This window comes from Suncus etruscus, chromosome 15 (genome assembly GCF_024139225.1).
Source record: "Suncus etruscus isolate mSunEtr1 chromosome 15, mSunEtr1.pri.cur, whole genome shotgun sequence".
Taxonomy (NCBI): domain Eukaryota; kingdom Metazoa; phylum Chordata; class Mammalia; order Eulipotyphla; family Soricidae; genus Suncus; species Suncus etruscus.
This window is the reverse complement of record NC_064862.1, coordinates 22,726,392-22,753,638: the sequence shown is the minus strand read 5'-3', so window position 1 is coordinate 22,753,638 and position 27,247 is coordinate 22,726,392. Positions and strand designations below refer to the sequence as shown.

Here is a 27,247-nt window from a genome sequence, read left to right as displayed (position 1 = left end):
TTAAGTTCTCTCTCCAACCAGACAGTTTTTGTTTTCATTTGGTGGCGACAAGAGTATCTGAAACTATTCATGGGCCTCAACAAAGTTGATGAACTTCTGAGACAAGGAGACAAAGTCCTGCCCCATCTCAGTGAACAATCTGAGATGGATCATTTCACCTCTCTCAAAATTTAGACTAGGAACACTAGAGGCCTACAGAGCAGAAGAGGTCAGTCTTAGAGAGTCTCAAACTGATAGTGGATGGAAATTTGGGGCTCTGCATTTTTTCTCCTCTGTTCTTAGAGCACCCACAAAGCTAGTAGCTTTGAGCACCATGATTCTTTTTTTTTCTTTTTTTTTCTCTTTTTTTTTATTAATTTTAATTATGACAACAAAGATGCAAAGAAAGAGGACATGGTAAAGTTACAGTGGAAGCCCAATCACCCATAAGCAGAATTCTCGGTAGTCCCAACGATGATATCCCAGCCTTGATCTTTCAACCAAAGAAAATTAAGAAAAACAAAACTGAACCCATGCACAATACAATTAATTTGTCCCTCAAATTCCCAGTTGTATTACATACTATTTCTTAGCAGCACACAATATAATCCAAAGAGATTAGACTTATGTAACTCCTTAAACATTGAGGGCAAAGTACATTTATCTAGTTCCATGCACATGCTTACTAGTTTAAGTTAACCTCAAAAGTTTTAGTGGGTTGTTTTTCTTAAGGATTGGAGTCAAGGGAAAATAGTAAAAAATGGTGTTAGAGTGGCATTTGTTTGCATAGGCCCACCAAAATATAAGGGACATGGAAAGAAAAATTATGGTCTTAATACAAGGAGACCCTACCCCTGAAGTTTCCCGGCACAGGACTGACTCTAGGCTCCAGGCAAACTAGTTTGTCCAATTCAAGTCATCGTCTGTAGTGGCAATACACCTTCATTCCTCACATAGTCTTTGTTGTTGGTATCATGTTTCTGTATTAAAGGTCCTGGAGTCTGCATATCCCATATTGCAGTCAGGATGGTGCAGAGCATCCTCTCGTTTCACCTCACACTTAAGGGGCACTAGAGAGAACCATGTCCTGTACAGCAGGTCATTGTTGTTGTCAAGTCTTCTCAGTGTAAACGGAAGTCTCTTTTTAGGAGGTCGATGTCAGACCCTTGGTAGTGTCTTTCCTGGTAGAGGACTGCTTCCTCTTCTTCTCAGTGTAAACGGAAGTCTCTTTTTAGGAAGTCGATGTCAGACCCTTGGTAGTGTCTTTCCTGGTAGAGGACTGCTTCCTCTTCTTCTCAGTGTAAACGGAAGTTTCTTTTTAGGAGTTCGATGTCAGACCCTTGGTAGTGTCTTTCCTGGTAGAGGACTGCTTCCTCTTCTTCTCAGTGTAAACGAAAGTCTCTTTTTAGGAGGTCTATGTCAGACCCTTGGTAGTGTCTTTCCTGGTAGAGGACTGCTTCCAGCTGTTGCTATAAAAGACCTTGGATGTTTCGTAGATAGCTTGCCTGGTTCTGGCGTGAATGGAGGATGCCCATTCTTCTGAGGCCTGTGCCAGGGCATTATATCAATGTTCAGGGTGTAAGGTACATTGTACTGAGATTTATTAGATAAGAACTTATCTGTAGGTATAGTGTTTCCTATTTTAATGTGTCTATGCAAAGAAGGATCAATGCCATGAAGCGTTATTGGTGCATCTGGAGGCAATAGGAACAAGACCAGCAATTTCCATGACATAGTTCAATCATAGGCATTAAACTGAGGGACAGTTCCACCAACAATCCTTATTGAACAGCTTACAAAGAAAAGAAAAGATGAAAAGTGGATAGAAACACCATGGTAGAAGAATATAGAGAGAGTTACAGCCGTTAAAGAAAATATACATAAAATATTCAAAAGATATATGTGTGCAATTTATGTCCTTCTAAATAGTTCTGGGATTGTTAGATCCACTGTATGTCTTTGGTCTGAGATTAGAACTGTGTATTATTGAAGTTAAGAAGGGTAAATCGGGGGTACTGATGGTTGGGAGGAGAATACGTTCACGCGGGGGCGCTAGCCCCCGCGCGGTTTGCATCATGTAGACTAGTATGAAATTGCCAGTGATAGCCTGAGTATAACTGAACAACTATCTGCCACCCCACAGATCAAACACCACCCCCCAAGCCAATCTCAGGAGCTCAAGCCCCACCCTAGGCCAATCTCCGCAGCTGGCCTGGGAGTGGGGAAAACCCAGGGTGCCCCATCAGGTCCTCCCAGAAACCCACCTGGAGATCCGGAGGAAAGGGGGAGAGGGGGGTCGGGTGACCCAGGTCCGGGCCCCCCTACCCTAGGCCGGGCCAAGTGGCCCCTGGCACATACGGAGGTCTGCCAGGAGCCAGCCCGTGCCGGCTGAAAATTCTGCCCCAGGAAGGGAGGAAAGCCCTCCCAGGCCCCAAGGACCAGAGCTCAAGACCCACCCTAGGCCAATATCCGCAGCTGGCCTGGGAGTGGGGAAAACCCAGGGTGCCCCATCAGGCCCTCCCAGAAACCCACCTGGAGATCCGGAGGAAAGGGGGAGAGGGGGGTCGGGTGACCCAGGTCCGGGCCCCCCTACCCTAGGCCGGGCCAAGTGGCCCCTGGCACATACGGAGGTCTGCCAGGAGCCAGCCCGTGCCGGCTGAAAATTCTGCCCCAGGAAGGGAGGAAAGCCCTCCCAGGCCCCAAGGACCAGAGCTCAAGACCCACCCTAGGCCAATCTCCGCAGCTGGCCTGGGAGTGGGGAAAACCCAGGGTGCCCCATCAGGTCCTCCCAGAAACCCACCTGGAGATCCGGAGGAAAGGGGGAGAGGGGGGTCGGGTGACCCAGGTCCGGGCCCCCCTACCCTAGGCTGGGCCAAGTGGCCCCTGGCACATACGGAGGTCTGCCAGGAGCCAGCCCGTGAGCACCATGATTCTAAGTCACATGGCAATAGACAGCTGCCTCATTTCCCTGATTCCCAAATAAGGAGTTGCATAAAAGAGCTTTCACAGGTCAGTTGTGAGGATTCAATAAACCAGAATATGAGAAAGCACTTAGAATATCACATGACCAGGATGCAGTGTACTAGAGTGATGGGGATGGGGAACAGGCAGTAACAGCATAGAAACCCCCACAAATTCCCGGATTTTGATTCCTAAGAGTGGATGTTTTAGGGACAGTTGAAGAAAATATAATACAGGTAGGGTGGGGGAAGGGAGAAATGAAAAGTCCATAATAAGAAGCAATGCCAGTCTTACATTACAGTGGCAGCCATTAAAGGGGTCCAGGGGGCATGTCCCAGCCCAGTTGTCATTACAAGGGGGCATCATTACCCCTTAAAAGTACATTGATTAATTCCCTTAAAGACATCAACATGCCAGAGTTACCGTGAATACTGGGTTTCCACCCAATTTGAAAGCTTTTCTATTGGGTTTGTGGAATATGACATTACTCTAATGGATGTGACCACAGACTGAAGGATAAAGTGCTAATACACCACTTAGCACTGATGTTGCACACATTAGGCCCAGCCATATTTTTCTCAAGACTTTTTTTTTTTTTGCTGAAGTATGACCTCATACAGGAAAGCACTCAAATCATTAAGCATAGAGTTCCATAAATCGCCACATAAGGAACACACACCAGGAAGGAACATGGGCAAATTTCCTGTCATCCTAACCCCCTACCCCCTCCAGGAAGCCTCCCTGGTCCATTCTAATCCCAACCCCCCCCCCAAGCACATCTAAGCTGACTTCTAAAATTCTAATTCTTTTCTCCTGTTCGAATACCTTTGCGAGGCGGCTGAACTTGACCTTAATGAAAGTTGGACCTGCTGGTTTTTACTGTGATTCTGTACTTCCTCCATCCTGCCACCCAGCTTCTGTTCACTCTATCCCATTTCTGTGTAGTACAAAAGAAGTCCCATATAGCAATCCTAGTACGGATGGACAGGGTGATATTCTCTTTGGAGCTGCATTGAATATTCTAAATATTGCTGAAGCTGTGTATGTGTTTCTCTTAGGGATATGCCTAAAAGTGGCCTTTCTGGCTGGCATTTATATATGCTCAGCTTCTATGTCCACTTTCAGTTTCCCAAGCCACACAGTTTAAACATACACCAGTAGGATGATCAAGATAATTTATAATGTGTACAAAAGTTGATATAATAGCATAAACCCACATGCTATGACATCTCATGGGATAACCTCTTCATATTTTGGCATATCGACTTGCAGTATTCGTCTGTATGTACCTATGCATTTATTTTGCTAAATAAGTGGTCCACATATATAATTTGTTAAGCTACATTTTTGTTGAGCAATAGGCTATGAGCATCTTCCATGTCGACAATGTACCATCCAGAATTCCTGAATTTCTGTTTTTGAACTTCTTAGGACAGAGAGATACAAATCTCTATCAAGACATACAGAATGATATAATGAACCTTAGTGCTTTCAATGAAGAGTGCAGAGCTCATGATTATCCACTTATAGTCAATCTTGTTTCATTTATATAACATCATCCCCCAGAGTTAGGAAACTCTTACCATTTTCTGGGTCAATATTCAACTCTCTAGGTATCACATGATTAAGTTAAATTAGATTAAATTAATTAAAATAGCAACAATTCTTTAATATCAAATATCTATTCAAACTTACCCTCTCTTTTGGCAGTTATATAATATTCCACAGATAAACTTAATCTAATTTAATTTGAGCCACTTTCCTTCATTGAAACTCTTTGCTGCTTTTGTTTTCTTTTGCTCTTGTCATCACACTTAGCTCACCATTGTTGAAGTTATACCATTTGGTAGTTTAGTTCCTTAGACTATATTCCTAAGGGGGTGCAGCTTCATAATTTTTATCTTCTGACTGCAGTCCCTTTAGAATCTTAGTCTCTGAGATCCTTAGTTTCTTTTTGTTGTTGTTGTTTGTTTGGGTCACACCCAGCAGAGCTCAGAAACTACTCTTGGCTCCATGGTCAGAAATCACTCCTGGCAGGCTTGGGGGACCATATGGGATGCCGGGATTCCAACCACTGTCCTTCTGCATGCAAGGCAAACAAATGCCTTACCTCCATGCTATCTCTCCGGCCCCAAGACCCTTAGTTTCTGGTAATGAAAGTGAACTTCTCACCTAAGCCATGAGGGGGAAAAAAGATGTGCAACATTGAAATAATTCCAAAATAACATTCTGCCCTTTTCATATTGGCATAGTCCTCATTAGCACATAGCATCTCCAGGAAAGCAACACAAACATCCAACGTTCTTGAAAGACCACATTCCCTGTACATATACCATTCCCAATCTGAGCTCCAGGCAGAACCAGCTTGCATCAGCAACCTTAACTTCTCCCTTCCCTAGTCACTACCCAGAAAAATCTTGGTTCCACTCAATTTTTCCTTCCTGGCTCCTCCATAAGTGTTTGTGTGGACGATTTTTCTCTTAGATGATCTTACAATGGCACAAATCTATTCACCTTTTCAAGGAAGTTGAAAACTGCCAATTTTTTCCTGAAAAGATTGTACTACCATCTTCCATGCCTTTGTCTGGGTCTTTTCTGCAATATTAACTGACATTTCACAGTCCCAATTTCACTTCAAAGTGAAATAAAATAAGATTGTCTTAAAAAGCCAGAACCTCCACAAGCTTGCCAAGCTCATCTCTGAACACCTGTCGACTGGGCAATGCTGAGGCATGCCAACCCAAAACTCACTGGCAGCCCACTGTGAAAAAGAGAATGTCATTTGCCCAACCCATGACCCACATGCAGGCAACGCAGTAATAATCATTTAAAAAAATAACACAGAAACACAAAGACAAGCAGGCCATTTAAACCCTGATATTTCAAATATTAATGCTTGTAAATAGAGTTCAGTAGGTGCTTGCTTCCCCATCCATTTCCTCCCAGCTATATCCCCAAGGAGTCTAAGAACCATTTTTTTTAAGTATCATTAAGGCAACTTCCCCATCACTTACCTAATGAAGCCACACACATAGTAGACACATCCCTGGCTCCAACATGGGCATGCTGCAGAATATGGATACATGAGTCATGTATGTCTCATGACCCCTACCTGTGGGGTAGAGGCTGATGCTAGAATCTGCCTGGCAAGGTAGAAGTAGTGAGCTAGGAAGCAAAGGTGCTGATTACAGAACCAACAACCACAACAGATAATCCTCCCAATCGCTGGTGTTCTTACCTCACTCCCAACAGCCTGGTGGGGACTCTGCCATTTTGTAAAGGAGATACTAATCCCTTATGCAAGTAATCGCTAAAGTTGTCTCAGTTTAGGGCTGACAAGAAAATCAGATGCCTGTAAGCATCTGAAATGCTTAAGTTCCAAGACTTTCCCTTTCAGAAGGAATGAGATACCTTTAAGAAGATGACATGATGTAGCAAGTGCTAGCTTTTATCATCACTAGTGTCCTTTACCTTTCTATTACTTTTATGTTTGGTTAGTTGTGGGTATTTTGGGGGGAAGCACACTGGAGATACTCAGAGGTTACTTCTGTAATTTCACTGAGCAATGACTCCTGGCAGTGCTCAAGAACCATATAGGATGTTGGGGATTGAAACTGTGTTGGCTGCATGCAAAGCAAATACTCTTCCTTTTCTATTATCACTCTGTCCCCACTTTTCTATTGCTTTTACTGTAACTAGAGCCAGAGAAAGACTAGATAAGAGCAGCACCAACCTAGGACCTTTCTCCATATGCATAGCCCCAGACCAGAGGGAGAATAAGCTAGTTCTCCTATGAGAATCATTATTTCTTCTGCACCATGTGTGAGAGAATAATACTGAAGTCAGACCTCTATTATCTTTCTAGTTAGCGCTAAGGGTTATCCCACAAAATATTCACAGGAAGTCTAGTCTGTCTCTGGAGGAAGGAACTTCAACTTCCCTTTCCCAGTCTACTCCATCCCCTTGAATTTTCTGATAAACTGAATTTGGATCTTGGGGTGTTCATTGGGTAACTTAGACATGCAGAGATGGGGAAATTTTGTGCTTCCTTTGTTCTTGGAGGCCATTGTTTCTCACTTCCACCAGGTGTTGCTGGAGAAAACAAGTCTGCCATGTTCTTCCAGACCTCTCTGGTCCTCCTTTACATACTTCTCCCTGATTCACACCTCCATAGCTCTTCCCAACCTAGAGGTACCTTCCCCAGAGACACTCAGGTCATCTTACTTCAGGGGGTGGTTGCATAATTCCCCCCCCATGGAAGAACCCAGGCATATCATCAGTCACCTCAATAGTTGAACAGTGATGAGGAGTGAAATGTCTCCCTATAGTCACACCTGGCCTGTCCAGATCAGGAGGTGTCCTGAGACATTTGGCCTTGAGTTTTAACGTGGCAAAACAGGAGCAAAAGACTACTCCAGTTTCCAAAAGAAATTTCACAGACTCACTTTTCTGCTTTGGCTTACAAAATGCAGACAACCAAATCGAAGAGTTTGAAAGGGGTTTAAAATAATGCATCTCCATGGTTGGGCTATAGGCAGGCAGTTGCAGGACAGGTGGTAGGTAGTAGTGACTTGCTGCATGTCTTAACCCCTGGTCTAAGAGTTTAGTTTTATGAATTGTTCTGAGTCAGCTCAGCTCCAAACACATGCCTGCTGGAAGCATGTGGGTATAGAGTTCAAAAAACCAATAAAATGGGTTTTTTTTCAAGGCATGCATTAAGGCAGAAAAACTTCTGCAGGCATCATTAAATAAAACCAAAGCTAGATAACTTGCTTAAAGGGGAATCCATTTATCCTGCCTTGAGGTGAACCAAAATGTGCATGAACTTAAAAACTTAAAAACAGGAAGAGTCATCTTTGCATTCCCATGACCTTTCCTGGAGTTTTCTGTTCCCTGGGCATCAGGTAGGGGAGGCATGTGGATAGAAACATGCTAGGCTGTCCCTTGACTTGATTCCAGGAACCCACCATCCACAATAGTTGCTCAAAAATGGCCTCCTCAAAACACCATTTGTAGAAAATCTAGCATGAGAAATGTCCCAGGGCAGTACAGTGGAGCAAACTCTAACTACATATTCTAGAAAGACTAAAAAATAAGAAATGGGAGAGAGATTCACTGGCCACAATTTTTGGTGAGTGGGTGGATCTCTGATGCCTTTCAGACCAGAGATGACAACCAGGAAAGGCACATACAATGACTCTCATTTTTTGTGTTTGTGCCTAGGGGAAAGTGTTTGCTCTAGAAATATGACTAGGAAATGATGGAGTAAAAGGAAAGAGCAAGCTAGGATGAGTATTCCAGGCATGAAAAACCAATCTGACAGGAGCACAGTCAGGACAGGACTACAGGCTGATGTGAGTGAGAGATGATTATGTGATCCTGGGACCACACAGGACCAGATAGCTGTCAGCCTGATGACACTCAGCCTGCCTGAGGAAATGGTGGTTCTTGGTAGAGATTTTGCATCTTCCCAGCTTCCTCTGTATGTGAAAGTGACATGCAGTGACAGACAGGCTGAGAGGAGATTTGTGCTTTGCACGCAGGAGACCTGAACTTGAGGAAGAAAGAGGAAGGAGGAAGGGAGGAGGGAGGAAGGGAAGGAGGGAGGGAAGGAAGGAAGAAAGGAAGAAAGGAAAGAAGGAAGGGAGGAAGGGAGAGAGGGAGATGGGAAAGGAGGGAGGGAGACGGAAAAGGAGGGAAGGAGGGTAGGAAGGAGAGAAGGAAGGTAGAAGGGAAGGTAGGAGGAAAGGAAGGAGAGAAGGAAAAAGGAAGGAAGCAGGGAAGGAGAGAAAGAAGGAGGGAAGGAAGGAGGGAAAGAGGGAGGGAGGGAAAACAGGAGGATGCGGCCCCCCAGGAACCCTATTCCCGACCCAGTCTCCAACAGGAAGGAGGGAAGGAGAGAAAGAAGGAGGGAAGGAAGGAGGGAAAGAGGGAGGGAGGGAAAACAGGAGAAGAGAAAGAGAGAGAGGGAGGTAAAGGAGGGAGGGAAGGAGGGAGACGAAAAGGAAAGGGAGAGAGGAAGGAAGGAGGGAAGGAAGAGGAGGAAAGGAGGGAAGGATAGAGAACAGGAAGGAAGGCGGAAAGAAGGGAGAGAGTGAGGAAAGGACAGAAGGAAGGAAGCAAAGAAGGAAGGAAGGAATGGAGAGCGAGAAGTAAGAACAAAGGAAAGAAAAGAGGGAGGAGGAAGGAAGGAAAAGAAAGAGAAACCCCCACCACACTGCTCCCTGGACCCGTCTCTGGTGTCCCCCACTCCTGGCCTCCAGTGAGTCAAGCAGTGGGAGTCTCAGGTTGGCCCAGAGTATCTTAGGTTCTGTGTCTTATGCCATCACCTGTTGTTCTTGAGATGCTCTTCCAGGAGTGGCTGGGAGACTTGAAGCTCTCTAAAAGAAACCTCTTCCAGCTGATGCATATTTCATGTCCAGACTGTCAGTGCCCCAAAGAACAATTCTCCTTTTCCATTTAGCCATTAAGCTTAATAGGTAATAATGGACATTTCAAGGGTGGAGGGTTGCATTTCTCCAAAAAGAGCACCGAAGGCCACTCAACCTGTTCATCCCAGAAGCAGGCTTCCAGCTGACGTCCAGATGTGATGCTCCTGTCTCTCCAAGCCTCCCGTGACTACCAGCCTTTGTCTGACACAGATAGGAGAACTCCTCACATGTTAATCAACAGTGTTTCTGGAGGTCCAGGGGACATCTGCCTTGCAAGCTTGAAAGCCAAACTATGGTCATTAGAACTACACCATGTGTGCCAAGTGCCATTCCAGCTGCTTTACCAAATCAATCCCCAGCATCACTGTTGCATCATTTCCTACACACTGCCAAATGTGTGTGTGCCCCACATCTGAAGTGTGAAATTCTGGTGAGCACCACAACTTAAATGTGCCTTGAGGACCCCAACCAACCATGCAAACCCCCACCAAATCCTGCGACTACCACCTCCAATGGTGGCAGAGAAAAAGTAATAGGTTTTCAAAAAGAGGTGACAGCAGCCCATGGATTCCCAGAATCCTCACTGCCCTGCCATGCAAGAAGTCAGCCCACCACAAGCACGTGACTACAATGTACCCCAGTGCTCCCTGCTTTGAAGCTGTAATGAAAGGATTGCCCGGGCTGTGTGACGGATTCAACTGACCATACAGAGGACTGGTGAAAATCAAGCACTGCAACCACAAAGGGTTCTGGAAGCTTCTAAATCATTCCATTAACTTTGTGGGCCTGTGTAGTGAGTCACTGCTGGTCACTAGACACCAAGAGGCACCAGAGCCAGAACTCAAGCCTTGTTCATACAAAGCTTGCTAAGCTCTCTCCAGTCTCCACAACTTGCTTCCAACTGGAGGGGGACAACAAAGATAAGAATGCGGAGGGGGAGAGGAGAGGGCCAGGAAGAGGCATATTAGACTCATGGCAAGGTGCACAGAGTTCAGCACTTCTGATGGCAGTTGCCTGGAAACCTAGCTGCCGTGGGTTTCTGCCAGCTTCCAGAAGTATCCTTAATTGGCTTGCACAGAGAGCACCATTTGTGGATGCCAGGCAGCTGCTGCTTCTTCCCGAAAAGCAACCGTTAATTGGCTCAGACCAAAGCCAGCTCACCTTGATCCAAGTATCGCCCAATCTGGTGGGGATACTTGCAAGGTTCAGAAGTCTAGGTCTCATTCTCTGACCCCCAAAGGGGCCATTGCATGAGATTTACTTGTGTAGATGCTTACAAGATCTTACTGTGGTTTTTTGGAGACAGAAGAGAGTGTTAGCAAGGAGTGTGTGTGTGTGTGTGTGTGTGTGTGTGTGTGTGTGTGTGTGTGTGTGTGTTCACAGTGAGGTGACATAAAAATTGCAGAATTCATGAGTTTTGTACCATAGCTCAAAGCCCCGACCTGTGTGTGGCACACCCTGATATTAAAAGCTGGTTCCGTGTCCCCTTTGGGTTTGAACACCACTTGTCGTTACCTGGCAGAAGGTAAGTCAGAGTCCACATTACGAGCTGAAGAAATAACTTTGCTGTGGGGCACCTGAGGGTGGAGGTGAGGGTGGGAGGGGGAAATCTGTTCTCTTTGATCTCTTCTTCCATTACACAACTCTATTCTCACTCCCAGTTGAAAGAAAAAAAAAGAGATTTCAAAGGCTTTCATTTATCTCCATTCTGTTTGGATGATTCAGCACCTTCACAGAAAGTTTTGAAACACCTACTCCCCTTAAAGAACATGGGCAGTGGAGTAACATCATTTTCACCGAGTTCCCCAGAGGAACCTCCTATTTTTATTTATTTATTTATTAGTTTTGGATCCACACCCAATGGTGCTCAGGAATTAGTCCAGGCTCCATGCTCGGGAATTAACTCTTAACAGGCTACGATATCCCTATGGAATATGGGGAAAATTGAACCCAAGTCAGCCACATACAAGGCAAACCCCCTCCTCACTCCTGCCTGTTTAATTAGGCTCCTATTTAATTAAGATTTAAAGTGCTAATACAGGAGAGTTTACTGATAGAATCCAAAGACAAGGATTCCCTCTGGGCTGCAGGCTCTGAAGGCACAGCCAAGGTTTTGAAGTGTCACCTGACCTCTGGGGCTCAGTTCAGTTGGGAGCCTGGAGGAGCCAGTTTGGGGCAGCACCAAGCAGAGGGCCTGTCCCAGCCTGGGGGAAACAGAGGTGACTTCTAGTGAAGAGCAGTCTTCATAGCTGAGCAAACTGTAAAGGAGGAGAAGAAAGACAAGCTCTCCTGCAGAGATAAAGTATTGGAAGCATGTGTGTGAAGGGGAGGGGTGTAGGTAGGTAAGTAGGTAGCTAGGTAGGTAGGTTTGTAGGTAGGTAGGTTTGTAGGTAGGTAGGTTAGAGTAGGTAGGTAAGTTAGGGAAGGTAGGTAGGTTAGGGAAGGTAGATAGGTAGGTTAGAGAAGGTAGGTAGGTTAGGGAAGGAAGGAAGGATCTTAGATTTAATCAAATACTTGCTGACAATTTATGAATCAGGAAAGTGCTACTAGTTTCATAGATAAAAATAAAACTGACCTCCCACAGAAAATTCAGTGATTAACCTCACTCTTGGATTGGTTAATATTTTTTTCTCTACTGAATCAACTAGTCACTGTTGTAAGTTAATGCTTTAAAATAATATTAAGTGCCCAGTCTATGCCAGGCAACAAGGAAGGGAAGTAGTGATCTGCGTGGTATGGTATTTCAAATAATTTGGTTCTAGAGGTTAGATGATGCTGCAACTCTAATGCTACTTCACAGAGAAATAGTGGTGTGGTGTTTTGTGTATTTTATTACATCTTATTTCACCCATTGATGAGTGTATCCCACATTGAGGAGAGGATTTTTCTTTCTAATTGTTGCCCTGGCAATTAGCAAGAATGTGACTCGGTGGTAAGGGACTAATTCTTCCTCTGATGAAGGCAGTTTTGAACATTCAATTTCAAATTATGTTGTGTGCATGTGTGATCTTTGGAAATTGCTTTCTTGTCTGTTTTTTTCTTTTCCATCTTTCACGAGTCAGATAAGAAAAATATCAGAGGTTGGCATAATCTTAGATACCAGTTCCTATGCTGCTCCACCCCATTTGAATAACTAAGTTAGCATCAGAAAGAATCTGGCTCTTAACTGATGTAAATACACACCCAACTATTGGTAGAGGCCTTTGGATTGGTTCTCATATTGCCTTCTAATCAGATGTCTCTCAATTGGTTCCTTTGGTTTTCCTGTTAAAAAGTTTCCCCATTACTTCTTCATCTGTCTTTTTCCCCTCCCCTTGGGGAATGGGCTTTGTTTATCCCAATTAAGGCTACTCAGGCATCCTGGAGGAGCGGCTGACATCTTGGCTCATGGTTCAACATGGTGGAGCGAAGAGCTTGTGAGTGAACAGCTTGCAGTGTGAGTTTCTGGCCTGCTATAACTTCCCAACTGTGTGTGGATTATTTTCTACATCAGAATTGCTGCCGAATATGCCTCTCTTGTCCTACCCAGACAGGGGACATGGGAATCCATCTCCCTCTTTGGGTTGTGGAATGCACAACTCACCATTCAACACCCCACACTCACCTAACTACAAAGGTCTGATTATGATGCCTTTCTTTGTTCTCCATTCTCTATCATCCACCATCGCTGCTGCTGTTGCTCATATTGATTGGGCATATTTGATTGTAGCGTGATGGACATTGCATGCTCTTGAGGTACCAGGGATCTCCATGGCAGTATTCCCCTGAGATCATGCTCAGTAAAAGGATGCCAGAGATTGGACTTGAACCTACCCCTGCCAAGCAGAGGCTCTATCTCTAAGCTTTCCCTACTCCCTATAGTTCATGGCAAAATGGCTGTCTCAGACTGAAACATCACACAACAGGCTGTGCTGGAGACTTTTTTTTTTTTTTAGTTTTTGGGTCACACCCAGCAGCACTCAGGGGTTCCTCCCAGCTCTACACTCAGAAATTGCTCCTGGCAGACTCTGGGGACCATATGGGATGCCAGGAAACGGACCACTGTCCTTCTGCATGCAAGGCAAAGGCCCTACTTCCATGCTATCTCTCCGGCCCCTGTGCTGGAGACTTTTTACATCCCTCCTTTCTTTCATTTTTCCTCTTCCTCCTTATTTCTTTTTTTTTTGTCTTTTTTATCTTTATTTAAACACCGTGATTACAAACATGATTATAGTTGTATGATTACAGTCATGTAAAGAACACCCCCCTTCACCAGTGCAACATTCCCACCACCAATTTCCCAGATCTCCCTCCTCCCCACCCTTTATTTCTTACTTTCCTTTACTCAGCTAAAGAGCTGAGATGGAAGTACCCAGAAAAGGAATCCACCTAAATTAATTAGAAAGCTTCTATGTGCGACTCCTTATTCAACCAAGCAGAGGTTAATTCCCTGGCCTTTTGCATACAATAAATATCAGTTCCAACATAACAACCAAATGACATTCTGCTAAATCTGTATGGTGGAACCACACACCTTTATTAATGGCTACATAATGCAATTGACCAAATCCCAACATAATTATGGTCTCATTGGACTTTCTCCCCACCCTTCTTGGAGCAGAGAACCTCCTAACTTCATTTTGTGAGTCAAAATGCCACTTCCCAGATACCTGTGGCTCTAAAACAAAACCACCAACTTGGCTATGTGCAAAGCTAGTGGATTGAAACAACATTGATTTAAGCTCTGATGGTGATGACCAAGGCGGTGATGACAGCAATGATCAGAGCAATGACGGTTGTCATTATTTATTAAAAAAAACCTCCTGTGTGTGAAGATCCATGCCAAACTTCTCTCAGATATGATTCAACAGTATCCAAGGACAGCTATTAATTTAACACTTGAACACTGTTTCACTGGCAAGGAAAGTACATTTTGAAAAAGGAGAAATGATTTACCCAAAGTCAGGCACCAAGCAAGAGGGGAACAGTGCCCAGAGTCCATTAGTAAAGACTTTTCCAGAAACAGAGCATGCAATTTTTTTTCTCATGCAATCTGAATTGAAGCCCTTGGTTTTTAGATTTCAGCTCAACCATTTATTGGACTCTGATACAGATCCAGTGCTATGCGACTTCACTCAGTCTTATTTTCCTCATCAGCCAATAGGACCTACTTGAGAGATGCTGTGAGGATACAGGTAGATAGATACATAGGGATAGCTTCTCTCGAGTCATTCCTATGGGCCCTATTTTCTACCCACAGCTCCTACCCTACTCCCAGGCCATCATTCCCTCTAGTCTCAATTTACCCACTGTTTTGTTCATAGCTTCCCGACTGAAGACCTTTCCAAGACTACTCAAGGCAACATTCACACTGCAAAGATCCCTTGCCTCCCTTCCCCCCATTTCTTGACCTAATCTTTCCCATATTCTTTCATGAGTCCACAGCCAATAAGTTCAATGTGATTCTCTTGTCTCTTTAGTAAGAAAAGAAAAGGCAGAGGAAAAAATGATTGGGACTGTGACTCTCTGCCTGGTCAACAGAATCCTTGCATAAGGTGAAGATTGAGTCCCTCACGCAGGAGATTTTTGTCTTCTACAAATAGCACTGATATGGAGGTTCCTGGCCACCCAGGGTCCAGCTTCTTTTTGTCCTTTAAGCCTCTCTCTTTAGTCTTCTGTCTAAGTGATTTCCTCAAAGGGATGGAGACTTCTGATGAGAATAATGATGAGATCTGCAGTTTATTTTATTATTATTTTTTTGGTTTTGGGGCCACACCAGCAGTGCTCAGGGGTTACTCCTGGATATCTGCTCAGAAATAGGTCCTGCAGGCACGGGGGACCATATGGGACGCCGGGATTTGAACCAACCACCTTAGGTGCTGGATCGGCTGCTTGCAAGGCAAACACTGCTGTGCTATCTCTCCAGCCCCAAGATCTGCAGTTTATAAAGTGCCTTTTGGGGGGCCAGAGATGTAGCCAGATGGTAGAGCCCTTGTTTGCATAGATGAGGCCCTTGGTTTGATCCCTAGCACTGCAAAACAATCAAACAAAACGGAATGACTTCTAGACAGCTTCTTGTGCCTGCCCAGTAGACAGTGAATTCAGAAGGAGAAAAATCACATAGGAAGTTATGTGGAATGACAGAGACAATAAAAATCAGGCTTCTGCTGCTGGGGGAGTGGTCACAAGAAAGGAGGTGATATTTTGGAAGTCAAGTTGACAGGATCAGTTCATTGACTTCATGTCCAATAAATGGATGTAAAAGGCAAGATGCCATCACTTTGTCTTACAGCTGAAATACATTGATTTTTTTTTTTCCCTACGTGCCTTTTAGATCTGCGGTTGCAGAAACACTTTAAATTGTGCCTCTTTCCAACTATGTATGCCCAATAGATGTACTTACACTCTCAATTCTCTGTGAATTATGCAAAGGAGCGAGAAGGAAGGAAACCAAAGCAGCTAAAGCAGCTTCACCACTGAGAGTTTTCTGCACCTTTGTCACATATCCATCACCATCTCTCTTCCCATCAGATGGAGGATCAGAAGAAATTTAGGCACAACCCCTCTACCACCACCACCACCTACTTTGGTCTCAGTTATTCAGAAAGGGGAGCCAACCATCGGAAACTTGTAATCTGATAGGTGAAAATATCCTGAATCAGGCAACCTCCCATTGCAGAGCATGGTACAATTAGCAAATGACCCAGGGATGGTAAAGAAATGTTCACATGTGATTTCATAAGAAAAATAAGCATTCAGAATATGTTTGCAATCAATTTGCTGTATACACAATATGCTACCAGAGTATCTTTTGTGTATGCTGTTGACCTTTATCTCTGGCAATCTTGTCCTATAAAGAAGAGTGAAACCTTCCATTGCAAATCATTAGAGCTCCGGAAATGGCTTTCATTTGCATGCTGACAAAGATATTAACTCGGGGGTGGGGGAACAATGTAATACGCCCTTTTGTCTGAAAGGCAGTTCAAAATCTGTGTTGTGACTACAGTTGAGTGAAGTTCAATTACTGTAATAAATGTATTCCAAATTTCATCTCAATTGTATTTGCATTTTAATGAATGATGCTCACCTTCTTGTCAATTCGGCAGCTGGGCTAGATTTATTAAGTTATTGTATAAACAGGGCATTCTAATTTGGGACTTTCAATGCAAAATATTTGCTCAGCGCATCTAAATGGGGCTGTGTTATTCATTGGGTTTCGGGGGTTGCCTGAAGATTTCAGAATTGAAGGATGGCTCTTAGGGTTTCTTCCTTCCATCCTGTTTGCTTGCTCTCACCTCCTCGGAAATCAATATGTCTGGGTGGGCTGACCAAGCAAGGCGTGTCAGCCAGATAAAGTGTGGGCTCCCAGAGCCTCCCGCTGCCTCCAAGAAAAGCAGGACAGAGCCGATTTATCTGCTCTTCTTTGAAAACAGTAAAATTTGTTAAGGGAAAATTCCCCGCGTCGGCAATTCCCTTCCTCAAGAGCAGGACATCCCTGAAATCGGATTGCTGGAGTGTTTGCTCATTTTAATGTCATTCTGCCTTCCCATCGAAGCACCCCTGGCTTTATAGCCCCATATTTCTTGTAGGCAGAGAAGGAAAATGTGAGAACCAGCAGGGTGCAGAGCCTTTGGGCCATGAAAAGTAGGTGAAGTTGGGTTTTTTGTTTGTTTGTTTTTTATTTTTTGTTTGGTTTATTTTTATTTTTTGTATATAAATATTTAAGTACTTGTGAGCTGTTGGGTTTTTGATTGTTTGGGGCCACACCCAACTGTGCTCAGGGGTTATGCTTGGCTCTGTACTCAGAAATTACTCCTGGTGTTGGTTTACAACTTATAATTTAGTTCCACCCAAAACAAAAATCTACTCTTTCTTTCTCTCTCTCTCTCTCTCTCTCTCTCTCTCTCTCTCTCTCTCTCTCTCTCTCTCTCTGTGTGTGTCTCTCTCTGTGTGTGTGTCTCTCTCTGTGTGTCTCTTTCTCTCTCTTTCTTTCTCTCTCTCTCCTTCCCCCCCCCTCTCTCTCTCCACTTGATAAAAGAGATTGCTACTCTACTCTGCCACATGTATTTTACTATCAGCTTTGTTTGGATTATTTCCTGTTGTGACCCTTGCTCCAGACCTACTTTCCTTGGGTGGAAATATGATGTTTGGGGTCATTATACCTGGAAGGCTCAGGGGATGCTGGAGATCAAACTGGGTTGGCAAGGCAAACAACCTATCCACTATGCTATCACTCCAGTCCCTGAGCTTAGTTCATCTCACACCTGAAACCTGAACTTGGGGCTGGAGAGATAGCATGGAGGTAAGGCATTTGCCTTTCATGCAGAAGGTCATTGGTTTGAATCCCAGCGTCCCATATGGTCCTCCGAGCCTGCCAGGAGCGATTTCTGAGCTTTAAGCCAGGAGTAACCCCTGAGCACTGGCGGGTGTGACCCAAAAACCAAAAACAACAACAACAACAACAACAACAACAAAAATCAAAAAAAAAAACAAAAACAAAAACCTCCTGAATTTGAAGACCATCAGTCACCTCTGAGTGTCTCCAGAATGTAGCAGCTGCTGGCACAAGCCCTATAATTGTGATTGAACCTGGGACTGTGCTCAGTACCTGGGTTTATAGCAGCTAAGGGTAGAAGCTCCAGAAATGGGAAGCCCTCTACAAGCCATGTTGCCTTGAATGGCAGGAGTACATTCTCTTACACAGAGAAGCATAAAGAATATTCCTACCACGAACCATTGGCTAACATGTGCCCAAGCTTCATTTGAAACTTGTAAGAGGGTCAAGTTTAAAAAGTGGGTCAGACACGGCCTGGCATGTGGCCACTCGAGTTCACTGCCCATCATCACAAAGGTTCCAAGTACACCAGGAAGAAAACCTGAGCACCTTGGCGTGTGCCTCAAAACCCTTCACCCACTATAAAATTTCCTTCAACTTGTTGCACTGCCCCCACTGAATCTAAAGGAGACTGGAATGAAATTTCTTTGGGGGAGAAAGTGGAGGTGACACTGGATAGTTTTGAGGTCACAGCCAAGAATGCTTAGGGGTTACTCCTGACTCTGAGCTCAGGAATTACTCGTGGCAGTGCTTGGGAAGGACCATGCCAGATGCAGATTTGGATTTGGGGGGCTACACTTAGCAGTGCTTAGGGGTTACTCCTGACTCTGCACTCAAAAATCACTCTTGGTAGGTTTGGGGACCCTGTGGGTTGTCAGTGATGAGATGCCATGGATTAAACTCAGGTTGGCCATGTGCAAGGCAGGCTGACACCCAACCCACTGTACTATAAAGACTCAGCCCCCTGATCCTGAATTTCTGTACTCATACCTTTGGGTCTGGCTTCTGTGAGATCTGCTGAGAAAAGTGTCATCTCCAAAGTGAACATTCTCCCTCATTAGCTCACACACAACCTCTCCTACAAAGAACATATGTGTCTAAGAAATAGGAGTCCAATCCTCAGGCCTTGGCCAAAAAGGGGCTGTGCTGGGTGGAAGGAAACCTTCCACTTAATAATCAGGTGCTTCTTCCATCGCCTGGCACCATTTATTATCTCACTCTCCACCATTTCCAGAGTGATGTTAGCTCAGGGAGTCACACATGGTGGAGAGCCGTGAGTGGCAGGGCCCCCATGTGAGTGGATTTAGAGGCAAAAACCACTCTTCCCTGAAAATAGCTCCCAGTGCACAAATAACTCGGTAATCAGCCATAATGATGAAGAAAGTGCAAGGAACATACAAAGGAATGAGGTGGGAATTGGTGAAAAATACTAAGCATGTTTAAATGGGCCTCTGCTGGACCAGGAGAAACACTCCCTGGCTTGTTGAATGAACAACACACACTCAGAAATTCCCAGAATAGCCCAGCGTGTCTGACAGGCTGGCCCAGACACTGCCCCCCAGAGCTGTTCATCCCCACTCAGAAGATCAGGCAGTTGGGAGTCAGTCTAGTCAGTCTGTCTCTGTTGGAAAGAGTAGCAGTTCCACGAGAGAGAGAGACTTGATTCCTCTCACCACACAGCTCCGACTCCCCACTGCCTTTCCACCTGTCTATTGACAAGCAGCATGCATCACTGTGGTGTACCCCAAGACCCACCCATATCTGGGAGGAGTTTTGGGAACCGGATAATAGGTGTAACTACCTGCAAGACCTCCCATTTCTGGGAGGGGTCTGGAAAAGGATAGATAAACCTCTGAGCCAGGGGATTCGGCCCTTTTTTTGCCCTTTTGCCGTTTCTCTCTTGGCCCGGCTTGGCTTCCTGGCTTTTGGATCTTTGGGCCGCATGGAGCCCAAAGGGAAGATGGCTAACAGGAGATAAGATGCAGGGCTAGCAAAATATAGCTGAATGCTTAAAAGGTTGACATAGGCCACACACCTGTGGTGGCTAGGGCATGAATAAAGATGATTCTTCCTGATGGCTGCGTGTGAGTGAGTAATTTCACCTGGGCCTGGAACTCGCCGGCTGCATGGAGGTTGCAGAGCCATGTGGGCTGGATGGCATCCTCCACCATCCAGCCCCATCGTTAATTATTTAATGCAACACATCACTATTGGCAATTAGGGGTGTAGTGCTGAGCTGGCTTTTCACAAGGTCCTCTCTGTACTGATCCTTGGATGAATCTCTTCCAGGCTTCAGAGCTAGAAATAATGAGCCTCTACCCTCCCCACCACCACCACCAGGCAATTTTTTTTCTCTTTGTTTGTTTGGGAGACATACCTGGTGATGCTCAGGGGTTACTCCTGGCTCTACAACTCAGGAATCAGTCCTAGCATTGCTCGGGGGACCACATGGGGCACAGGAAATCAAATCATACTGGCTTTGTGCAAGTCAAGTACCCTAACCACTGTACCATCTCTAAGCCTTACAACCCTCCCCAACAACTTTCTAAGAAGGAATCCCATGAGGGAAGATGCTATTTTCCTCTTTGCCGTGGCTGCTAGGACACTCAGGGTTAAATTTGCACCTTAGAACTATGGGATGGCCTTTGGGACTTGTCTTAGTTCTGTTACATTTTTATTCTCCATTTCTTGCCTTGCTGCCTCTCTGCTTCGTAAGCCTGTTGGGGAAAAGCAAATCAGATAAATCTCTTTCCACCCTTTTTCTAGCACCAAACAAAATAGATCACTAAAATAATGAAGCCAAGACCAAATCTTTGAGGCAGAGGGATTGCTTATAACCCAGTAGTAGCCTGGAATAGAACATGACCCATACCAGGAGCCAGAGAAGATAGTACAACAGAAAGGGCATTTGCTTTGCATGTGGTTAACCTGGGTTCAATCACAGACATCCCTGAGCCTGCCAAGAGTGAGAATAAAGCTAGTAGTAACCCCTGAGTACCACTAAGTGTGACCCAAAAACAAACAAAAAGAATCTGAAACACCAGAGGTGCTCTGTCCAGAGCTGGTCAATCCACCCCCCTTTCACTCACTGTGACATGAGCCAAAGGCCTGCCACTTACCCAAAAGGAGAATAATAAAAATGTTAACTCTTACAATCAATGGAGAGGAAGAATTAAAAAGTGTTCCTTGTTTAGAGGGTAGAAATTTGTTTAGAGTTTGTGTGCTTGCCATGAAAAAGGGTTAAACCACTGAATGGTTTAACTAAGAGAGCTACATCATCTCATATTGCCAAAGGCTGGCATTCTAAGATCAGGGGTCAGGAGGTCTGAGTCCTCCAGAGGCCTATAAAAGAGATTAGACTCTGCATCTCTTCTGTTTCTAGGGATTCCACAGCTGCCTTTGGTAGACTTGGCCAACAGACACATAAAGATTCCACCTACTTGCATTCCCCCTGGGAAAATCTCCCTGTCCCCCATATATGTGCAAACTCTCCCTCTGGACAAACATCCTTCATCTCCTACACTAATGTCTGCTATGGCTCTATTTCCAAATAAGTAGTGGTTATTTCTGAGCTACTGGAAAGGGAAACTTAAAGCTATGAATTGGGGGTGGAAGGGGAACACCATTTAATTCCTAACACATAAATTTCAGGATCTAATTGGTTATAGGTTGGTAATGAGGACAGTTTTTAGGGATCAGTCTTCTCACCACCTCCCTCATCCCCACCCGCCTCTGTTTTCATGGGTAAATCTGATGTCTCACAGCTAAAGGGAGTTCCTAACCTCTACCAGTCCATGGCAATACCCATGTCCACACCAACTCTGTGAGAGCCAAGATTCAAGATGAAAGGATTTGCAGGGTAAGCTGGGATGTAACTTGCCAGAGCAAAAGGCTAACTGGGCACATTTAGAAGTGTCAGGAGGAGGAATTAAAGGAGGGGAGGGGGTCATAGAATCAAGACCTCTGATTGGTCTTCCCACAAGCCTCATTTGCATAAGGCATTTCCAATACAAGTGGTCATCCAAAAAAAATGTCCTTTGCAATTAGTTAACCTGTCAGGTAACAGAAACAAAATATACACATAAATACAGTCATGTGTATAGGATTTCAGACTGGCAAATTTAGGATTACAGATGGACAATGAAGATAAGACAAGAAGCTCGCCAATGTGGAGAACAGGAGCAAATGATGAGTAGTCAGTGGCAGGTAGCCACAGGTCTTTGGTTTACTTTTCTTGTATTTGTCCCCAAAGGCTTGAAATATAAACTTCAAAAGAATAAGAATGTTTCGGCTCTTCTGTTTGTTGCTATATTTCAGCCTCTCAATTCATGTCTGACATGTCCAAGGCAGGAGAACAAAAATGCAGTGTTCAGAGGCTATTCCTAGTATATTGCATGGGGAGACCAGAGGATACTGGAGATTGAACCTGGGGCTTCTGCATACAAAGCCTGTCTATTAGCCCACCAAGGCTTCAACCTTCTCACCAGACCTGTCTGACTTTCTCCAGATTAGCCAGAAGACTGTTCCTCTTAACATTTGTGGAATCCCTGGAGATAACACCTTAAATTTCTTTTTAGCACTTTCTCTCCTTTCACAGTTTGGCTAATGATTAGCACAAAGGGACCCAGTGTCAGAACCTTCAGTTTTCGACTCGCCTTTGTTGCTCTGTAACTTCATCACATCTCTTTTGATTTCAAGTGAGAGACAGGGAGCGTCACCTTGGTTATTTTCTGGCCAAAGTTCAACTGTACGGTTCTTGGGGAATGGGGGTGTGGTGGGAATGCTGAGAGGAGAGAGATAGAGGTAGTGGACTGGCCAGTGAGTGGAGCAATCAGAACCCCAAAATTTACATTTCCCACCATGATCGATGTGTCTGCCCAGATGAGGGGTTGCCCAGGACAGACATGGAGTTCTGTATACAAAGTCTTGCCTCCACAACCACAGCTCCCAGGCCCCCCATCACTGACTGAAGAATCTTGAAAAGGTTTTGCTGGGTTGTATGAATGAACACAGCAGTGTGCAGAGACAAGAAGAGAGCCTTCATTGTGGGAAACATGGTCAATGCAAGTTGCATGTGTGGGAAGCTTAGGATTTAGCCCCTACGTGGCACTCCGATAATGTGTGTGGGGTGACGGAGTAAGGAACAAAAAGGATGTTGACCTGAAGAGGCTCTGACATTTGTTTGCTATCTTAATCAGGGGTGAGTTCAGAATTGGAGCTTAGGTTTGAATTGAGAAATTCAAAGAATATTCTCTGTCTCTGTCCCACTCTCTTTCTGTCTGTCTGTCTCTGTCCATCTGTTTGTCTCTGTCCTCCTCTATCTGTCTTTCTCTAGCTTCTTGATTCATTCAGTTAAGATTGGCCGAGGATATTTCTCCATGCTGAAGGAAGAGAACGCCCTGAAAAAGCAACGCCAACAACTTGAGAAGATCAAAGAAGAAGAATTACATAGATTCCAGCCAGCCAAGAAGTCCTCTGACTTGCCCTATGGGGATCTGTTCCTGGGGTAAGTGGGCACTCTAACTGCCATCTGAGGGTCTTGGGAAGGGCCAGTGGGAGTTGGCAACACCAGGTGGCATTACAGAGTGGTCTCAGAGCAGAGCCTCGTCTCTCACTGGGGCCCATGGACTCATGTGAATCTGCCTCAATGCTCCTTGAAAGCCTCATCTCCCGGCATTCAGTTGAATCGTTTCCTCTGTGAAAGTCTGGCCAGGAATCTTGCTGGTACCTAAACAGTGCCACATGTCCTCCCTTCACCAGTCTGGACCCAGCCTTAAAACCCTTCCATAAATATTCCATCCAATTTCTATTTACCAAGTTCTATTTACCATGAAAAGCCCCCTCTTACATGCCTCCCTCTGTTCACATCCTAGGTTTCCACTCACCCAACCACCTCCAGGACCATTTAGACTCTAGGCTCCCACACTGTATACTTGTACCCCTTTCCCTTTGAATCCCTATCAACACTTTATTTTGGGACATCACTCCAAATCCCAACCCCTAGCTAATATCCCCCCAAAGCTACTGTCACAGTGAATAAAATACTACCTTTTTTCAATAAAGATCCTCTGGATGGGGGTTTAAGAAGATAGAACGTCCAGAGTCTCATACAGATGAAGCCTAAGACCTACCTCTGAACTAAATCCCCAATCCCTGAACTTCACTCAGACTGGAAAATGGCCATTATCAGACAGGTCCATCATAAAACATATTGTCATGTAATTGTGCTACTCATTTATATGAACATTATATAAAAAGGACAAGACACCCCCCCCCAAAAAAAAGGCAAGTGAATTCTGAGCCTCATCCATCACTTGGTACAAAAAAGATCCATGAACAGGGCTGGCGAGGTGGTGCTAGAGGTAAGGTGTCTGTCTTGCAAGCGATAGCCAAAGAAGGACCGCGGTTCCATCCCCCTGCGTCCCATATGGTCCCCCCAAGCCAGGGGCGATTTCTGAGCACTTAGCCAGGAGTAACCCCTGAGCATCAAACGGGTGTGCCCCCCCCAAAAAAAGAGTCATGAATAGGGGCTGCTTAGCCTTTCAAAGACATTCCCAAGATCTCAGTTCTCACCTTTCATCTGGGAGTTCCAGCCTTTCTCCGTGTCTTAGACCAGTGGACGGCAACCTGCGGCTCACGAGCCACATGTGGCTCTTGACACTTCTAATTTGGCTCTTCTGTGTGCCGGGCAGCCGCTCCAGGAGTCAGGACTCTGCTCCTAGCCTCTGTCAGTGCGCTCCCTGTGTGGCTCTCAAAATAAATTTCAATTCGTGGTTTTGGCGAGATTTGGCTCAGTTGGAAAAAAAAGGTTGCCGACCACTGTCTTAGACTCCTATTAGCTCTGGCCAGCTGCCTGCCTTTCCCTGGGAGGAAAATCAGGAATAAAATCATGGATTGTTCTTTTTTGGAGGTGGGGGTGGGGAGCTGTACTCAAATTAAGGTGCCCAAGAATAGGTGCTGGTGCAGTGGGGATATGGGATTTGCTTGTCAAAGATCCCCCTGTAGATGTTAATAGTTCAGTAGTTAGCAGTTCCCTTGTTTGGATTTTTTTTTTCAAAATTCTCAGCTACAGAACATAATTCTTCCTTCTCCAATCCATGTTTCAGTGTGTGCAAGACATGGTTTATTTAAAGTTTAATAAGTTTAAATATGCATAAGCTCACTCCTCTCACAGATATTGGCCTAGTAATGTTGTACCTGGCAGATTCAAGGAGAAGTACAAGCTGGCTTTTTAAGTAACACTTAGAATGGGGGTGAGGACAGGAGAGTCAACTGGATGAGGGGTTTGCTTTGCTTGCGGTTGTGCGGCTGACCCGGGTTCAATCCCCAGAACCCACTTAGTCCTTGAGGCTGCCAAGCTTCCTTAATTCTTCCTAAGCCAGAGTGAGCCAGGAGCATAGTTGGAGGTGGTCCTCCTAAATGAAACAAAATAAAATACAACTAGGGGAGGGGGGCCAATGCTGCGTCCAGGTCCTGGTGGTGTTTCCTCCACTGGCTAGTGCTTCTTTCTTTTGTCCTTCATCCCAGGCTTCCATTTCCCAACTTTGGTATTTGAATGCACCACTAAAGCATATGTTAAGGGTCAGATGGTAGAGGCAAGGCAATTGTCTTGAGTGTAGGCAACACCAGTTTGATTCCCGTCATCACATAAGGTGCCTTGAGCACTGCTAGAGATCATTTCTAAGCACTCCAGTCAAGAATAGCTGTTGCGTTGGAAGTGGACCATACCCCCTAAAGAGCAGGATCCACAAAACTCTAAAACTTGAGCCCCAGTAGAAGCAGAACCACTTTGCTCTCTCCCCATTGTCATGCCCACAATCTCACTGTGCTGTGAGTTAACTTTAAAACAACAATGGGGGACACTCTGGAAGAGGGGGTGGTGTTAAAACATTATATTCATGAAACTCTATCATTAAATCACAATAAATCACAGTGACTACATTTTTTAAAAATCTTTACTCTATGTAGGGTGGGGTGATACTACAGCAGGTAGGGTGTTCACCTTACATACAGCCAATCCAGGTTCAATCACTCCCCAGCATCCCATATGGTCCCCTAAGCCAAGAGATATTTCTGAGTGCAGGGCCAGGAACATCGCCAGGAACATCGCCAGGTATGCACACCCCACTTTCAAACTATTTACTACTGTATAGAAGAGGGGGGAAATTGCTTTTTAAGAGTTTAAGCTAAGGGCTGCCTGGAGAAAGCAGAGAGCAGAGACAAGTTCTGATTAGCATCTTACCTGCCTCCTCAAGTCCCTCCTTGGGGAGTTCCTACTCATGGATGGAACCAGTGAGCTAGTCTCAGAGAAAAAAAAAATATTAGATTGATTAGCTATGCCAATTATCTCTGAGGACTGCCCAGTCACTCCTACCATCCTAGATAAATAAAAAAATAAAACTATGTTGAGCCCCTGAGGTTGCTATGTCAGACACAGAATTCATTCTGGGGTTGTCCAAGGCAATGCAAAGTGAGTGAGATGCTCCAAAGTAGGCACCTTAGCCCTGTCTGGAAGTGTAATGTACTGGAAACTGGAGGACTCTCCATAGTCATTGGAAAAAGGTTATTTTATTTCACTCCTGAGAGCTGTTTCAACTTTTCTGTAAATTATTCTCTGTGCCCAAATTTGCACAATGTTTCTCTTATGTTTTATTCCAGGGGTCTTGCAAATGTGAAACTTCTATTTCTTGCAAGTTTGGCTAATATTGAAGGGAATTTTGCAATGAATTCTGTTGCAGGCACTTGGGTTCTTAGGCTGTTAAGAAATGTCTAAAAGAAAAAAGAGACAGAGAAAAATAGGAAAAAATTGTCTGCCCCAGAGGCAGGCAAACTGGGGACATTGGTGGTGGGAAATGTGCCCTGGTGAAGGGTGTTGGACATTCAGTCATGAACAATTTTGCAATTGTGAAAAAATAAATATCTAACTGTATTATGAATGATCTTGTAGCCATGGTGTTTAAATAAAGTAATTAATTAAAAAAAGAAATAGAAACATCCAATAGATCAGAACTCTTTTTCCCAAAGTTGATTAAGGGAAGGCTCAGGGAAGTTCCTATGAATGTTCTTTGTGGTTCCTTCCTCATGGATGAAGGTAGGAGTGGGAGGCAGAAGGTCCTCATCAACTGGATTGTGATCCTGGGGTCTTTCCAGCTCTTGTGTGCAAGACTGAACTCCACAGAGGGTCTTACTCAAGGGTGGAAGGAGATGATCTTGTCAACATGTTGAAACAAACATGATACAACTATCAGTCTTTGGGCCCAGAGAGATAGCACAGCGGTGTTTGCCTTGCAAGCAGCCGATCCAGGACCAAAGGTGGTTGGTTCAAATCCTGGTGTCCCATATGGTCCCCCGTTCCTGCCAGGAGCTATTTCTGAGCAGACAGCCAGGAGTAACCCCTGAGCACTGCCGGATGTGGCCCAAAAAACAAAACAGAAAAAAAAAAACCCACAACTATCAATCTTTTTAGATATAAGCAGATGTTGGCTCAAAAGAATAATAGATAGAGTATTTGTCAAACCTTTAAAGGTCTGGCCAGGGTGGATTGTCTCATGAGGGAGTGCTC

At 44.8% G+C, this 27,247-nt stretch overlaps 1 protein-coding gene across 1 annotated transcript in view; it reads left to right on the top strand.

The window, feature by feature from the left end:
• Nucleotides 1–27,247, top strand: part of CCDC60 (coiled-coil domain containing 60) — a 75,820-nt gene that overhangs the window by 9,663 nt on the left and 38,910 nt on the right. Inside the window, exon 3 of the mRNA XM_049787778.1 lies at nucleotides 23,021–23,191. Coding sequence (XP_049643735.1) covers nucleotides 23,021–23,191 — 171 coding nt within the window. The remainder of the gene's footprint in view (nucleotides 1–23,020; nucleotides 23,192–27,247) is intronic.